General features: G+C 41.4%; 2 protein-coding genes across 6 annotated transcripts in view; one reads left to right on the top strand and one right to left on the bottom strand.

Annotated features, from left to right (window-relative positions):
- Positions 1-4262, top strand: part of tgo (Aryl hydrocarbon receptor nuclear translocator homolog tgo) — a 54560-nt gene extending 50298 nt beyond the window's left edge. For 3 of the 5 annotated variants that reach the window (XM_011152439.3, XM_011152436.2, XM_011152438.3), the window contains 7 exons: positions 726-908; positions 1069-1227; positions 1301-1451; positions 1541-1704; positions 1785-1969; positions 2046-2190; positions 2272-4262. In XM_011152439.3, coding sequence (XP_011150741.1) covers positions 726-908; positions 1069-1227; positions 1301-1451; positions 1541-1704; positions 1785-1969; positions 2046-2190; positions 2272-2486 — 1202 coding nt within the window. In that variant the 3' untranslated portion in view covers positions 2487-4262. The remainder of the gene's footprint in view (positions 1-725; positions 909-1068; positions 1228-1300; positions 1452-1540; positions 1705-1784; positions 1970-2045; positions 2191-2271) is intronic. The other 2 variants (XM_011152437.2, XM_025298800.1) reach the window with 2 other exon arrangements.
- Positions 4263-9745: 5483 nt separating this feature from the next.
- Positions 9746-12714, bottom strand: LOC105189979 (U3 small nucleolar ribonucleoprotein protein MPP10). The gene is made up of 4 exons (XM_011152434.3): positions 12412-12714; positions 10850-12161; positions 10649-10757; positions 9746-10557 (listed from the first exon to the last, which is right to left on the bottom strand). The coding sequence occupies exons 1-4, from the start codon at positions 12483-12485 to the stop codon at positions 10184-10186; spliced, it is 1869 nt and encodes a 622-aa protein (XP_011150736.1). The 5' UTR covers positions 12486-12714; the 3' UTR covers positions 9746-10183.
- Positions 12715-17615: the final 4901 nt, after the last annotated feature.

Raw genomic sequence — 17615 nt, forward strand, 5'->3', positions numbered from 1 at the left:
TCGGGAGTTGCTGAGGAGTCTAGAGGAGTCGGAAATTTGAGTTGCGCAGCACTGCTGCGCCAAGAGGAAGCACTCGGTATATAATTAACCGGCTCTCCACTTCCGCGCTCGTAACGTCGGGCTAGTTGGGAATCCCCTTAGAAATTCGTCTTCGACGAATCCCTTCGCAGGATATCGGAGCACATCTCCTCCAGCTGTTTTTCAGAGAGCAAGATCCTTCTTGGAATTTCATAGAAAAAGCTCCTCTTTGTCGCCAAGCCACGATCGATGCTCAGAACCTTCCAGGACTCAAAGCATTAAAAACTTCTGGTCTCTTCTGACCAACTCCAAATCCTATTGATTCTACTTTTTAGTCCTTCCGGTTCCTACCGACGATTGAGGCGATTAAGGAATACGTTTGCTTCCGGAACGTCGACGATAAGAGGCGCGATGGTTCATATTAGGGATTTTTACGTAGATATTCGTTGGATTGTTGGTAAATTCTTGAAAAATAAATCGTTTTCGGCCGCGGACAATTGCCTGAAAGATTGCGGTTGAAAGAGGTGGACGAGGACGACAGCTACTTCGACTGTTGACTTGTTACTCAAGAAAAGCACAGTTAAAAACCCGACCCATTCGCGCGAGTCCCTGACAATTAGGTTCTATGAAAAGCGCTAGTTCTTTAAGATATTCATCTATGCCGATCAACGAGAAATCATGGACTGACTCATGATTTTACGCTGTAGGTGATTTTGTTCCCCCATGTGTACCAGGTGTGGGTCTAGGTGACAGAGGGGGCGTTCAAGCTGGACCAGACAGCGTCACGGATGAGAATGCCTCCACGCATTGCTGCCTTGTCGCCATTGGGCGATTACAGGTCACTAGCACACCAAATAATAGCGACTTAACAGGTTCCAATAGCAATAGCGGTAAGTGCATAACGCTTCTCAACGATATGCTTTGTCAACAACTTGGTCGACAAGCTCTGCAAGTTCTCGTGCAGTCTCGATGTGAGACCTGTCTGTTTAGCGCACAGTAAGCGGCGCCGATAAGTTCCCGTGGTAAATTAGACGTTCATGTTCGTTACAGAATTTATATCACGTCACTCTGCGGAAGGCAAGTTTACTTTCGTGGACCAAAGAGTCGGTGGGATTTTGGGTTACACTCCATCGGAGCTCTTGGGTCACCCATGCTACGATTTCTTTCATCCGGAGGATCTGGCGCATATGCGGGAGAGCTTCGAGCAAGGTAACAAGGCCGCGTCATCACTCGTCACTTCCGGCCAACGAGCGATGTGGTTAACAGGCGCCTCGTTTTTTAGTGTTGAAACTGAAGGGACAAGTCGTATCTGCAATGTACAGATTTCGAGCCAAGAACCGCGACTGGGTATGGCTGAGGACGTCGGCATTCGCGTTTCTAAATCCGTTCAACGAGGACATCGAATATATCGTTTGCACCAACACGCACACGAAGTAAGAACGAAGGCTGCATTGCGCGCATTTTGCACGAGTTGTCGCGTCTCACTGATTTACTCTCGGAATATGTTCGCATGTCCTTCCAGGCCAGGGTATCACCCCAGCAGCGACGGACAGCAAACAGAGAACGAAGCAGTACCTGCATACCCACAACCTGGTCTGGATTACTCTCTTCAGAGACACCCCGCCAGGGATCCATTGTACTCTGCGCATCACATGATGCAGCACCCGGCGACCGTAGCTACAGCCAGTAAGACAATCGGCCGGGATTTCGCGGGAAAACCGTCCCTTTGCTGCGCGCACTGCCACTAAATCTCTATACTTCCGCAGGTCCACAACAACCGAGGCCGTCCAGTACACAGAATGTATACCAGAGCTATGAGACGACGCACTCGCCGATAGCTTATGGCTCACCCGGACAGCAGAGCGCGTCCTCGTCGGTCCTAAGTAGGATTCAAAAGCCGGCTAATACATCCCCGACCCCGGTGCAGCAAGCGTGGGCGATCGGTAGACAGGTATGTGTCCGGTTGTTTCGAGCAGCTGTTCCATGACTGAATAATACACGAGAGAAATTTCGCCTCGCTTCGACAGCAACCCGTGACAGAGGGTTACCAGTATAGTCAATTAAGTCCATCGAGGTCACCGAGCGGGCCGACATACACGCAGCTCAGTAGCGGCGCTAGGACACCAGCTACTCAACAATATCACGCAGTCACAACAGTGCCTAATAACCCTGGTAAATCTACCCGATGTCGTACTCCCTCGGCGCTTTGTTCGGCGCGTGGCTAACCATCGAATCTTGCGCTGCGTTTTGCAGGTATGTGGGGCTGGCAGAGCCAACAGCATCAGACACCGCAGCCCGACGGGCAGGCCGGCGCTCAGGTGGCCGCGCAAGCGCAACCGCCGCACCCGGGACAGGCTGGGCCCGGCACGCAGCCGCAGGAATTGTCCGATATGTTGCAGATGCTGCAAGATCAAGGTGGTTCGTCTGGGTTCGAGGAACTCAATATGTTTACGAGTACTTTCGAGTAGCAATGGAACAAGCACTGCGTCGGAAAGCAATTTCCATTCTAAAGGAACTCGCCGCTTTCCCCGACCGTTTGTTACTTGTTCGTTACCACTTGAAGTTGGCCCCGCACTTCCGCAGTGTTGTACCTTTAACTATTAACGCACGAACCCCAGTTCAGTAGATCCAAGTGCACTCCGCGGTATCATGTTAGAGATTATTTGATGCTTTGGAGTGCGGGCGACGATTTTTCTTTTTTTCATATTTTTTTAAATGCGCTGTGATGTTATTCAACTGACCACCCGCTTTCTCACTTTCAAGACTTAATGACACAGAAACATTATTGACGCAAGAATATGTAGATTCATCTTTTGAAGGTATTGATCTACAATACAAGCGGGATAAGTGGCAAATCGCCGCTCGTGATGAGATTGTAACATAACCGTGACGAATACAATATTGAAGAAAGTCGTTCGCGATAATTGGGTATCTGCTCACTAATGACTCCCGCATTTGTTCCAACGATAGCAATAAAGAATCCGTTTACCCAGCATCTTTCTAAAATTGCGAACATCTAATCGGGATTCAGAGTCGTTCGACAGCCAAAATCCTACAATGGCAAATTTTCGGACATACGCGGCCTCGCGGCGGTCATCTCGAAGTTAGTATGAGCCGGCGGAATCCAAAATAATAACATGTAAAAACCAATTGGCGCGATAGGTATGTGACGCACATCAGCGGAGCAGTGGAGCCATGATTACTGTTGGATCTTTAATCCAACATTTATGATGGTTGGTACATATACAGTACTGGATGAAATATAAAACACGCACCTCGAACCTTTTCACGTCTACGTGGATAATTCGGTAGTCTTGAAAGATAGAATAATTATGTACTCGGGGACAAAAGGGTTTCTTAGTCTGCTTTTAAGTTTTAAGTGAAAAACTTCAGAAACATTAAAAACTCAAGATAAACATAATAATTAATGTAATAGACTCGACCATCAAAGAGTTTTTAATGTTTTCCGAATTTCTCCACTTGAAATTTAAAAGTTGACTAAGAAACCTGCCGGATTATTCACTCAAACGTGAAAATGTTCGAGATGCGTACTTTATGTTGTCCAGTACTGCAGTACATGTAATTTTTGAAAAGAATGACATACCAAGAAGTGTTTCTTTTTCATTAAACAACATGGTTTATGTATTATCCGACGAGACAACATTTCTATCAAATCCCACACATAAGTGTGCATTGATTAGCATAAATTGCATTGATATAAATTTTAGGGGTGCTATTCAGAGACAACGTGTGAAACCGTAATAATCTTCGTGAATATGGTCTAGCCTGTTCATGGATTAACGATAAGGTTATGTTATTCAGAAACATTTTCAGAAATTCAGAAATGGTTTAAATTCGGACTGTGAAAATTAAACCCTTCGGGCGGTATTTATAGCCTTAAATTCATCTTCAGACACTTCGTAGCCAGTGAAATGTAATCATCAGGGAATTGTCAAAGCGTGACTTTTGAGGTTCGTGTCTACATTTTGAGACTCCTTTTTTTTAATTTGTGACAATGAAATTATCAATGAATACATCAAATAAAATGAAGCGAAGTAGGAAGGCTAATTGAAGCACAGAGGAGAAAAGTTCCCTGGCGGATTCGATATTAAAAAGAAAGATTGTTAACATTGAATAAGATATACAGATGCGAATAGAACCAAACAAGAATATTAGCAGGAGATTCACCTGTAGCAGTTGAAGGTTAAACCAACCTTTTAGACTGACTCTACAGGCAGTTTAAACTTAATCAGAATTTAATGCAAGACTAAATTATAAAATAATGTCGTCTCTTCTTGTACCACTCTTAGACCCCGACTAAACCAAGCTCGTTTCGTCTCTGAATAGCACTCTCATATGTATATTATGATATCTTTCGTTGCTTGCAAGCAAATTAACATTCGACTAATAAAGTTAATCACTCAAACATCAATTTCTTTATCGTTCTCAAATTGTCGAAACGTACAATCTCCGTGTGACGGCAACAGACTTTGATAATTCCGAGACGATTTTGGAGACTTCTGAAGTACATTTTAACTCTTTAACGCCTACTGATAACTGTAGTTACCAGAAACGCATTTAAGAATCCATAATTTAGTCAAGAAAGGAGATATTTTCGTTTTCTTTGCACCACTGTAAAGGTGAATTCTTCTTCTAAAAAATGATATATAGATTGTACGTAGATTCGGTTTAGCTCAGTTTTAATGATAACATGTTTTGTCAAATTCCAAGTAGGCATAGTTAGCATTGTTAATGACATCTAGAAGTGCGCTATAAATGAATAGATTAGTATCTTTATTTTTTATTTTTAGTTAGATTAGTTGTAATTTTATACATTTGGAAGCTTTCTCAGATGCAAAATGTGAAATTAAAAGAATACAGAAATTCAAAATGGCGGATCCAATACGGTGGACACGAAAATCAAGAAATCCACCTATTTTCTTAAAACCTGGTGACCTACAGTTTTTTATGCGGCGAAAAATGAAGGGACGATTGACTATCTAAATGATGATCTATAAGATATTCTTCTGAAATAGTAAGCTTGACGCTCTGAATGATAAATTTCACTCACAAATATAGTAAAGTTTCAGCTCAAAAATGTCAAGCTGACTATCAGAGTTATGTCGTATAGATTACTCTTCATTTTTCTCTGTATAAGTTGCTCATTTTATATATGCTTTTAGGATCCAAGTCATATTTACCAATAAACAAAAAACGAACGATAAAAAAACCAATATAAAATTCTGATATTTTTTTTTGTTATCACTATTTATAGTCTCAGTTCAAAGAAACTCAAATTTTATTCTTAAAACACTTATAAAAAAGTGGGCGTTAAAGAGTTAACGCGCCATTTTTGTTTGTAAACACAAATGTTCGTCGCTTAGGAGCATGCCCGAGTGAATGATTGATGAAGTTGTATGAAATTAGCTAAAAAGTTTCATGAAGTCTAGTTCGCTTTTATTTACAGTTTGGAAATTTCTCGTACTCTGATTTCGTCTCAGAAGTGTTCAAAGAGTCGGCCAGCCCTTGCGAGATTTTCCGCGATGAATGACGGGACACTTTGTACAAGTATGTTGATAGATGACGCGATACAACGCGTCTGTTACTGAGCTGGGGCACAAAATGTAACACAACGCGATGAAAGCGCGAGATTCAGAAAGGGTGCGGGGCAAATTTCATACAGGTCTGTTTGTTCGGTATCACTTTGGGGATTAAATCTTGGGCATCTGCACCTTCATCACAGCATTCGAGTCGATTTCGGAAAGGGAGAAACAGAGAGGAAAGAAGAGAGCGAGAGAGAACGAGAACGAGAGAAAAACGGGAGTCTTTCACTTTGGTGGTTCGGAAGAGAACGCTGCACATTTGACAATAGCCGTGACACCACTAAATCTTTCATCATTAGTTTCCGCAATCGGTTGCCAATCGTCCTGCATCGTAGCTTTGGTGAAATTTTCCGCAAAATTCAGGAGGGTAAGAACGCCGTAAATCCGGAAAGTGTGAAGCAAAAGACTCGTGAAGCAGCGACTCGTTCGGACCCGCCAAAGTGGGAGGCCTCTTGAGCGACTTAGCACCGCTAACATATAGACTCTACGCAAAAACGATCGCACTGGGATTAGGAGAGCCTAGTCTGCCGGGTTATTTACATATTACGCATATATATGTACGAAGGAGGAGTTTGGTTCACTGTCGTGGATATCAGGCCGCCGGTACGATCTCGTCGTCTCGGGTCGTACGAAATCCGTTCGCATGACGTAGTTGTCCAAATTGGCGGAGTATGGTTTCACTGTAGAAGTGCCATTAAGACATCAAAGTGCGACTGTACCCTCATGACAAGGGCGTTCATCGTGCGAATTAGAGCTCGAAATAATTATAATACGCACAGATGGGTTATCCTCCCTTTATCATACCCACCCGCCCCCGCCTCCCCCTTCCCTCCCCGATGGCGTTCGGCGCAAGGCGTTCAAGCGAGCGTTTCACATTTATACTCTGTGAGAGTGCGTAAACTACACATTTGTACTCCGTGACACTTGTAGGCCGCTCGACAGATTGTCACTGCGCTGCGTTCCCGTCAGTCTGTCGAGCGTTTCAACAACTATGCGGCTTCGATGAGTTCGGAGTTCCGATTTTTAGCGGAAATGCGCGCCTCGGCCAGGTTCACTCCCGACTCGTCAGGCTTGTCCAAGGCGAAGATTTGAAATGATGAGATGTATACATACGTGTACGGTGCTTCGAAGTACTGCGTTATTCATTAATCGTTTGACTGCCCTTGAGAGAAAGAGAGCGAGAGAGAGAGAGAGAGAGAGAGAGAGAGAGAGAGAGAGAGAGAGAGAGAGAGAGGCTTAGCAACAATTGCACGACAACATCCAATCTGTAGACTCTGGGCGACTCTTGCCAAGTTCCGGCTGAATTAAAGGACGGTTATCAGTAGGAACCCCGTAGAATTTCTCATTTCTCGTTTCTATCACTTGAATTAGACATATGTACAGGATGACTCATTTTAAATGAGCCAGGCAAAAATGTCGAAAAATATAAAAGATACTAAGAACGTTTGAGGCAAAAGTTGTATGGTTTCAAAAGCTCGTATCAGACTATGGATTGGGATTGAGATTGGATTGAAATTTGGAACAATTGGAAACAAGAAAATAATCTCAAATATAGTAAACTTAGCCCTGATTGATTAAAGAGCACATAAAACAACTGTATCATTTTGTTTGCAGGTAACGCCACTTTCGAGATATTCACTGATCATTATTTTTCTTAAATGGAAATCCTAATTTTTTATTATATCATTTCTTTTTACCAATCAATTTTTAACAACTTTGTCCGAAATATTTTTTTATTTGTCTAATATTTTTTTGAGATATTTAAAAAAAACTTAACTTTTCAATATTTAACTTACAATATCTCGCTGACCATTCATTAGAAAAAAAATAATATTGGACTTTTTAGTTACTGGACTCTATTTAGTCTCTAGAATATATTGTTACAATAGTGCCCTTTTGTTAACTTATCGACCTTTAAAAATTTAAAAATCATCAAATTAACACGAATATCTCGAAAGTGGCGTCATCTGTAAATAAAATGAAATAGTTGTTTCATGTTCCCCTTGAAACCATACAACCTTTGTATGAAACTTTTTCTCTGAAATGTCTTGTTTTCGAGATATTTTATCGGTCCGGGATTTTTCAGACATCCTATATATCACAAGTGAATGAATTAAAATTATTGAGCGAATGTAAAGAGATTCCTCATCTCCCCATAGCGATGAGAACGTTTCATCTTTCCATGTCGGCGATTTTTCTGAGGTAATCGTCCGTTAGTTAAGCCGAAATTTTGAGAGTCTCTTCGTATATATAGACTGCGCTTTCCCATAAGAGAGATTGGAAGACTGGGGGTCTATTACGATTCTCGGATTAGATGAAGAAGCGGGTAATTACAATTAATTCCACCTCGTGAAAGTACGAAATTACTCGCGTGGACAGACTCGATACGAAATTTCACGCAGGAAGTTGAAGCGACGCAGCGAAGTGTATGACTCTGACTTGTTGCACCGGTGCAGCATTTCAGCTAAAAAGAACAGGCCGGAGAACAGTAACGAAAAGAAACTGTTTTCATACAGTAGACAATTTAATAATAATTAATAATTAATATTAATATTAACGTCAATATTGATATTGATTTAATAGTATTCTTTTGTGCTTCTCCGTAATGTTCATTTCATTAATTTCATTCTATTTTTCCAATAACCAATGATGAACCAGCCTTCATGAAAGTGTGAGATCAACCGTAATAGGCCCTCAGGACACAAAGGACATTTGCGTATCCCGCTTCCATCGTCCATAGCGTGCTATCTTCGTCAGTCTTCTCCGATAAGAGCGAAGCTAGACGAAGGTCGAATGCCTTGAGGCTCGTCCTTTCCAGACTTCTTCTAGTGTTTGTAGCTTCTTATGGGCTCGGTTTATGCGTACAAAACCGATGTTGGTTTGCTTTAATCGCTAAACTAGCGTGCGCTTTCAGAGTCGAAAACAAAACAAGTGTACGGTTGAGACTCGTTGGAAAGGGGAGAAGAGAAGCAGCGATAGAAAACAATGAAAAGTGAGTCTATGACGAAATAAAAAAAGACGCGGTTGTGCGATAGCGCCCGTTACAAATCTTCTCATCTGCGGGACGAAAGGACCGCGATGGCGCTCGTTGGCATTTTTCCTTTTTTTTTTTTGAATGTAAAAATCGCAAGAGCGCGATCGCGCTCCTCGGCGCTCGAGCGATTAAGCCGAGTAATTAGCACGAGTAACATGTAAACGCCTGAAGACATGGATATTTCACGGCCTTGCTGCGGATGTTCTGAAAATATGTAGCATCCGATCTGTGCTTATTATACAAGTCGAACGACGTAACTTTAATTTACATGACAACTTCACACGGTGGTGTTATGCGATTCAGTGAATATTCGTCGACAGGGCGGAAGGCTAACAAGAAAAACAAAGAAATTACGGAGGCATACTTTAAACGAATATAAGAAAAAGTATTTTTAAAAGAAGGGTTCTCAATCAAATCTACATAAATCACGGTAATTTTAATACCAGCTTATCGTTAGATCCGTAAGATTAGCTTAATTATTTTAATTTAGATCTTTGTAATTATAAACAGTGCAATCATAAAAAACGACACGCGACAAGAAATCGTTCGAGACATTGACAATGTACAAAAAAAAGACTACTTGTGTAATCCACCTTTGCTTCTCTGTGCAAGACACCGTTTTTAGATATTCTTAAAGAAAAAAAAAATATATATATATATATAGATAATGTTACACATACGAATAATTGCATTTATAAGTAACCACGTGTGACTTAGCGCGTTTGTACGTGTTTTAGCAAATTTCGACGAGGCACATTGAAACGAAATTGCAGCATATCATGATGAATTGGGAACATTTTTCACTAATATATGAACTATACATATATATATACGCACGATTCATTTTTTTTTTGTTCAATCATCCTACATCGTGACGGAAGTAGCACCATCACTTTGACAATAACTAGTATATTGGGCCTGTACGCGGGCATCAATATCTGTACATGGATGTTAAGTACGGATTTGTCTCTGGCACAGAGGGAGAGAGAGAGAGAAAGAGAGAGAGAAAGAGAGAAAGAGAGAGAGAGAGAGAGAGCGAGAGCGAAAGAGAGAGAGAGAGAGAGAGAGAGAGAGAGAGAGAGAGAGAGAGAGAGAGAGAGAGAGAGAGCGAGAGAGAGATTACTTCATAAATCCCTCATCCATTGTTATATATTCCTTTGCACAATATCCAGCCCGTATTATAAATCCGCAAGAACAAGGAATTACAAGATGGTAATATGATTTAAAGAACGCAGGGTGCCACCCTGTAAATGCATACATATATCTCTCACGCAATAAAGCTGTAAGAAAACATCTTTTAGTGTATGTATATATGTATATCTTACACACTGCGCGTTGAGTTTACGTTGTGGCTTTGTTCCGTGGCTTCCGCTTCTTGCGTGTTCCTCCGCGACGAGAGCAAAACAATTCGTGACGAGAACAGAAAACAAAAGACACGGGACACTCGAAGATGACGCAAATGTAATGGAATGAATCTCGGCGGTGTGTAATGCGACAACACTTTATGTACAAAAGTTACACCTGAAAACTACAACTTGAGTTTCACAGCCGACACTGCGTTCTTAGCCTTCTTCTTCTTCGACGCGCCTGCGCCACCGGCCTGCACTTTCACTTGGCTCTTCACCTGGTCTTGCAACCGCGTGAAGAACGCAGTGGAAGACTTGGTGACTTTGTGGCTCGTCTCGTCCGCCTTCGTGATGTTTCTGTCTTTAGTCAGCTTCTTCACCAACTCCTTATCCTTCTTCAGCTTCTTGGCGACTCCTGGTTTCAGTGCTCTTAGCTTCTCCTTCTCTTTTATCGCCTTCTGTTTGCTTCGTTGCCTCAATTTCTTTCGCCTCCTCTCGCGCTTCTTATCCGTCTGCGTCCTCTCCGATTTGCCGATGACTTCGCCACGCGGTTTAGCTGGAAATGAAGATTACGTTCAACGATATCATGCCGCAAGTCCCCCAACGGTACATACGCGATTGCGACAAGTAGATAATCCAAGGTATACCTTTGATTTCTTCCGGTGCTAACATAGCAGCATCGCTAGTCGCGACCGGCGCCACTTCCTCCATATTCACAGCTGATACGTTGCTAATGATCTTCACTTCGGGTTTAACCTGAAACAGGAATCACGGGTATTTAGTGGAAGTTGGAGATCATCAAGAATCGATGTATAAAATATCCACTTCGTGGATATCGCATCACTCACCCGCTTGGGAGTATAATGATAATTCGACAACGCATCCAACTTTGCCATCAGACTACGCATATCTCTTCGAATTTCGTGGTGCAACTCCGGTACCGGTTCCTCTTTCTCGTCATCGTCTGAATACAATGCTTGTTTCTGCTTCAAGTACTCGTTCTCGTAGATTTGCGACAGGCTCTCCTTGCTCTTCTCCTGATTCAGAACCAGCTTCTTCTTGTATTCCAGTGGGGTCTCGACTGGCTTGAACTTCTTCTCAACGTCATCCCAGGCCTTGTCCTTGATCCGCTGCATGATTACGTCTTCCAGCTTCATCGTGGTCTCCTCGGTGATCACGGGAGCAGGCCTCGTGGATACATCAAATTCCACAAACTCCTCCAGCAAGGAATTTTGCGGACGATTAGGACCGCTCACTTCACCCTTCAATTGCCACGGCTTCTCGCTGATAGCTTCTTCCTCCAACTCCTGAATCCTTGTCCGCAGCCTCTCCTGACGAGTCTCCAGAGAAGATTTTGGTTCCATTTCTTCTTTGTCCTTTTTCTTCTGTTCCATTTTGTTCTCCAAGCTGTCTGTCTCGTCTGAGTCGTTGATGAGATTGAATTTCACCCTTTTGCTCGAGGATACATGTTCATCTTCCTCCTCTTCATCATCGCCCGTCCCTTCATCCTCACTGTTTGATCTTTGGCCTTCATTGTCATCATCTGACTTTTCCTCCCCAGATTCCTCACTTGAAGCAGGACTGTCAAAAAAATCTACATATTTCAAATACTTCCCTTGGATATTCTTGTTGCCTTCATCTTCGGAAAAGTCATTAAATAAATCTACTGATTCATCATCAGATTCAGCATCCTTCTTTCCTTGCTTTTCTATTTTCTCTTCTTTAGTTAGATACTCGTTCAATTCTTGCAACCTAAAAAATTTGTCATCCACAATAGAGGATTTCTTCTTCTTCTTTGTTTCACGTTTCCTTTTCTTTAAAATGCTTTTTGTTTTTATATTTTCATCTTCTGATTCTTTATCATCAGATAGGCTTTCGCCCTCTTCATTTAAATTATCCTCAGGTTGTATTGAGGTTGGCTCAGGTTTTGTAGAAGACACTGGAACTATAAGCTTGTTACTAGTCAAAATTTTTGAAATACTCTCTGAAAAATGTGTTAATTCGCATTCGTTTTGCAACTCCAGTTGTTGCCAAATTTGCTCTTCATCAAAACCTTCTGTAATTAATTCAGGCAATGCATCAGATTTCCTGGAAGACTGCTTCTTAGTGAAATCATAAAGATGTTTTGTAGTATTCTTCAGGTCCAGTACATTTTGTTCACTGAAATTGTAGAATAAATACATTAGCAAAGATATGTAAAGTTCAGCAGCTTGTAACAGGTTACATAAAAGATTATCTTTCCTATACAATTTTGAACAAGATTCATCATGTTAACAAAACTATAAAATCTATCTTTTTAAATTGTATATTTGATTAATTTTTATCATTTTACAGTAACCATAGAACTTATTCCATCACTTTATTATTAAATAATTATATAAAATAATGGAATTATACATGTATTACTTACGTTTGTAAATGTTTCAAAGTTCCAACATTATCGAGTGTAGAAATTACACTATCGAGAACATTTACGCTAGCCATTTTTCATTATAAACATTTACGGTAAACTTATTAACATTTCGCATACAACAGGTTATGTATACTCGAACCGCACGTGCATCAAACCTCCAAATCAGTGATGGAAAAGTCGAAAGATAATCGACCAATCGAATGTCGCTCTGGACTGGACGCGAACATAACTGTCGCTTCTCAGTGAAGTATCTATGCACCTAAGAACCCAGTGGTACGATTCTGTAACACGTTATTGGAGTTAACGACATTTTCGTTATCGTTGCGCAGCTTTTGTATACCATAGAAAAGCTGCGCAACGATAAAGAAACTGTCGTTAACTCCAATAACGAGTTAAAGAATCGTACCACTGGTCCGTTTTAAAAGAACTTCCGAACTACATGTAACAAGTCAAAATAAAACAAACATACTTTTTTCCCTATATCTGTTCTTTTTAAACTGAACTTATGCAATAATCACCTGTGGCTAAATGTCTATCATATACGACATCTAAAACTGATATTCATAGTAGAATCTTAAGCCCCTTGCACAATGCTAGGCAACAGGCAATAAGAATAAAAATAGACCAATCACAATAGATTATTTTCGTAATAGTTGATTGTGATTGGTCTATTTTTATTCTTATTGCTTCTTGCCTGGCATTGTGGAAGGCCTTACATTTATCTTTAGATATTTCGTGGCCAATGAAACGATCCGTACAATATCTGAAGATAAACTTAAGACGGTTTTAAATATAATGGCCATTCTACAATGAGCTATTAGTCATAACCAGAGAGAAACCTGAGAGCGGCCAACACGACATTTTCTGCGACATCGACTTTTCGCACTGGGAAAGGACGCCATCTGCATCCATTTTGAGAGGGGAACTACGATGCTACATCCACTTTCAGATCTCGGTGGTAAAATCTGCATGTGGTGGAAGTCCGTGCTACATCCATTTTCAGACGGTTTATGTCCGTGCTGCAAACACAGTTGCCATCTCTATACCAGACTATGCCCAGAGGTCTAAAATGAGCGGGGAGGCGGGAGGGGGGAGGAGTAGAAAAAATAAAAGTACGTATTAAATGTTAAATCTTCGAATACATGTTGCTGTATCAAAGTCTCCTCTAAATAAACGATTTGACATGTCTGGAGACGCATGATGTATCGCATGATGCTCGCGTCCCATTCCCTTCATCCTGCTTCTCAATTCAGCATCCCGTCCGCTCCGGATATTCGCTCGTGGCACTGACAATGGCCGTCGGTGAGCGTTCGATCCGCTCGGAGGAGCACGTGTTAATTAACGCAACGAGACTCCGATTATAAATATCCCGCGAGTCGACGAAATATTTGAACTTTTAAAAATAACATCAAAGAAAATCACGTTGATGTTGTCATGGGTGAAATCTCACCCTGGGATATATTTTTTTATTTTCGAAATAAAAACAGCCAAACGAATGCAACTAAATGTTATTTATCATCACTGAATATTAGATGAAAAGTAGAAGAGTTATTGTCCGCAGCGAATAATCTCCCTGTATAAAATGTCGAACTGAAACATATTAAAAAGTATTGACATTTTGAATATTGACATCTGAATTCTGCTTTCTGATCCGAAGAAAAGGACTAAAAAGTATTAGTTCTCATTAAATTTCACCGCGCTAAATGCGAGATGGCAGTGGTGAATGCTTCGCATTAAAAAGGATTTAATTCATTTCAAATATGCCTTGTATTCAATCGCAATCGATAATTTTCAAATGCGAACTTTCGTATTGAAAAGTATTCACTTCTTCTCCTAATTGTTTTCGGATTCAGAGGCATACAAGATTTTCACGTTCTATTCCCCGTCGCATTGAAATGTATTGGCCCGCGATCCAATCTGAGATTTCCGCAAAGCAGAATTCTCGACAAAATTTCGTGAATGCGAAACAATACTTTTAAATAAAATATTTTATACAGGACTAACATTTAATAAGAACGAGACAAAATTCGCATGTGATGAAATTCCTCTCTTTAACGCTACCATGATCTTTAATTATTCTCTGAAAACGGCGTCACACAACTTTGACACTCTGTACAATTAGTTGCTAACACATTTTCTAATCGTACACATTCCTCTTTAATTAACATAAAGCTAACAAATGTCCGATGCTTCGACAGAGTAATTTTCTTTATTTTCAGCAATCAATAAATAGAGTGCATCAATGTCGCATACAGTTGAAAAGCCTCCTAGCATTCCCTTCGTCGTTTCGGAACCTTCGAGAAAAGAAGAGACGTCCAAGGGCAAGTCTCTCTTGCTTCAACCGCCGCCGAGGCCTGCAATATTTACATCGCGCCGATTGTGTTGATCGGCTCGCGAGCGACGACATTTTTTGCCCTTCGTATTATAATACTCCCGCACCTCGTGTATTCGACCTCATTCCATCAACAGCAGCCGTGCGCGACGCGCTCGTCACTTCCGTCTCGTGTCTATTGAAAGAAATGTATCTCGTCGCTCCTCGAGATACTCAATCGGCATATCGCGTTGATTAACCGCACGGTCGAATCGCGAGTATCGGCATTAGAAGTGTGAACGAGTGAAATCCGAAGGACTCCAGCAGCCGGCAGCGATACGTCACGTTTCCAGGTATGTGGAATCATTTATTATGCGGGAGGTCTCCGATAACGAGAGCGGACATTTTACAAATTTTCCGGGAATATGAATTTCGGAATTTCGCGCTCGGCATTCACAATCCGTCATCATCCGACTAGTAATCATGACTTTATGAATCTGCAATTACTCTCGGTCTGTTTATCTATTTATTGCGTTGTTGTATACAAGAGGTATTGATCCAGACAGAGGCGGATAACGGTCCATGAACGCGGATCTCTAATTCATCATGTTCTCAATCAAACATTCTGAATAATTCTCAACTGTGTGAGTATACCGGTCTTGCATAGAATATTCAACGTCATACCGCTTCATAGACTGCAACCTTTTTTGTTTTCGGTCAGCGCTTCTTTCAAGTCTGTTTACTCTCGTTACGGGATCTAAATTTAAATGTCCATTCGTAAAAGAGTATTTTCGAGAGCACACAACTGTTGTCTCCGCTTCTTGTTGTCATTTTTTTTCGTCAGCTCTTTCAAGAGCTCCAAGTCCTATCTAGACTAGATTCAATGTCAATAAAGAAAAAAAATCGTAGCGAATATTCTCCACTTATCCCGACCAAACATTCTTTCTCTACCGCAGCTTGCCAACCAAGAACGTTAAATTTTTGTTCCAGACGTTGCGGGAAGCAAGTCCGGCGGATGCGAATGCCGCACCGGAGGATCCGGTTCGGGCAGAGCAGGATCGGCCGGAAGGTAAAGTTTACAAGTTTCCTACACATCTGTGTTCAACTCGTTACGATCTTTGCCTTTGTAACTGGTTCCTCATCAGCTCTCTTGAAAGCTTCAAGTCCCATTTAAATTTTCAATGTTGGAACAAAAATATAAAGATGAAAATTCCGTATCAAAATATATCCGTATTTTTTATTCGTCCCGATCAAAGATATTCTCTCTCTACCGCAGGTTATCAACCAGGAAAATTATTTTTCTGTTTCAGTTGTTGCGGAAAGCAATAGCAATCCGGTGGACGCGGATGCCGCACCGGAGGATCCGGTTCGGGCCAAGCAGAGTCGGCTTGAAGGTAAGTTTACAAGTTTACTATAGTCCTCTGTTTGACCCTTAGCGATCTAGAGCTGGGATATAATTTCCGGCTTGACTTGAATTACGATCGCAGAGGGTAAATGACTCTTTTACTCGCCCGCACTCGTTGGTCAAATCTGATGAGCAAATGTGAATTTTTTGTTACAGAGTTGAAGCGGAACGTGGCCGGCTCTGACTGCAAGTCGTTTCGGTGAGTCAAAATGAAAAGAGAAACAAAATTCTGCATGACGGATGTGGGACTAAAAAATATCGTTCGAGTCAATGCGAATTGCAAATAGATTCTTATGTGTGTATTTGTGACGTTGAATAAAATACATTGCTCGAAACAATCACAGGGGATTACTTAATCGATAGCCTGCGTTACATACGAGATTTAAATTACTGAAATTATTAAAATACTGAATAATTCTCTTTTGGTGTTCAGTCATCTGAATAAGAGATATTCATATGTACAAACGCGATGCCGTCATCAGTCGCTTTATTTTTATTTTTCAAGCGGGCCGCAGAATTATTTAACGATTTAATTATTTGACAATATTCAATTGTCCATGTAAAATATATTCATACGCATAAATGCCGATACCGTTGGCTCATCTTCTTTTATTTGCAAAACAGGCTGTAGAATTATTTGGCAATATTGTCCATTCATCACGATCCCTATTGTCTCGAGTAGCGTATAATGCGCGCAGAAATTGCGCCAGCGCACGCCGAGCTTGAGTTATCCTCGCTCGCGTGCCTTTGAATATCACGACCGCGGTTATCAATATACGCGTTTTTATCCGCGCTGCTAACAAAGAAAACTTAAATTCTCATTTCGCCAAAGTATCGCGAACGTAAGCTTCGTCGTGACGGAACTATCATGCGTGAAAACTTTGCCTCGCTCTCTCTCTCTCTCTCTCTCTCTCTCTTTGCGCTCCCTCGGAGTGATCGGTTTCTGATTGTCTAATCTTTCCTCATGCATTCGCGAATATTTCACTCGTAGATATCGATATTCCTGCATTTTCGCGACTTTTCAGACGCGATCGCGAAAAGCGCCGTAAAAATCCGTTGGACGAGTCGATAAATTTTCACACGGTTTTTGCTCCTCGCCGATCGAGTTTATAGAGTCCGTTTCGCAGCGCGTAAAATGTTTCCACCGATGTCGACGTAAAACGTTCGTTAACTGAGGCAAATATCGCCGCTCTAATACAAGTATCGACCGCGTCGCGGAAGTATGGTGAAAGTGTAGCAACCAACATGGGACGCGCTGCAAGATGGATGCTGCGCGACATGCAGAGCAGCAGCGGACATGGGCGGACATTGGTGGATCTGGTGGTCCTGTTGAATGCAACAGGACATCATCAATATCATCATCGGTGAGCGTTTGACTCAATGCTCACAGAGAGCTCTTTTATTATTACATTGTGCATGCCGCAAATTTGCATTGACTTTTGTAACGAAAAATATATTCCATGAATTATTGCCATATATTGTTGC

This window comes from Harpegnathos saltator, unplaced genomic scaffold (assembly GCF_003227715.2).
Source record: "Harpegnathos saltator strain DR-91 unplaced genomic scaffold, Hsal_v8.6 scaffold240, whole genome shotgun sequence".
In the NCBI taxonomy this organism is placed as follows: Eukaryota; Metazoa; Arthropoda; class Insecta; order Hymenoptera; family Formicidae; genus Harpegnathos; species Harpegnathos saltator.

Bases quoted from the DNA above. Each gene is read 5' to 3' on its own strand.
- LOC105189979 (XM_011152434.3), bottom strand. From the start codon at position 12,485: ATGGCTAGCGTAAATGTTCTCGATAGTGTAATTTCTACACTCGATAAT. The intron at 12,162-12,411 runs GTAAGTAATACA...CTACAATTTCAG, and splicing joins ACTTTGAAACATTTACAAAC to TGAACAAAATGTACTGGACC. The intron at 10,758-10,849 runs GTGAGTGATGCG...TTCCTGTTTCAG, and splicing joins ATCATTATACTCCCAAGCGG to GTTAAACCCGAAGTGAAGAT.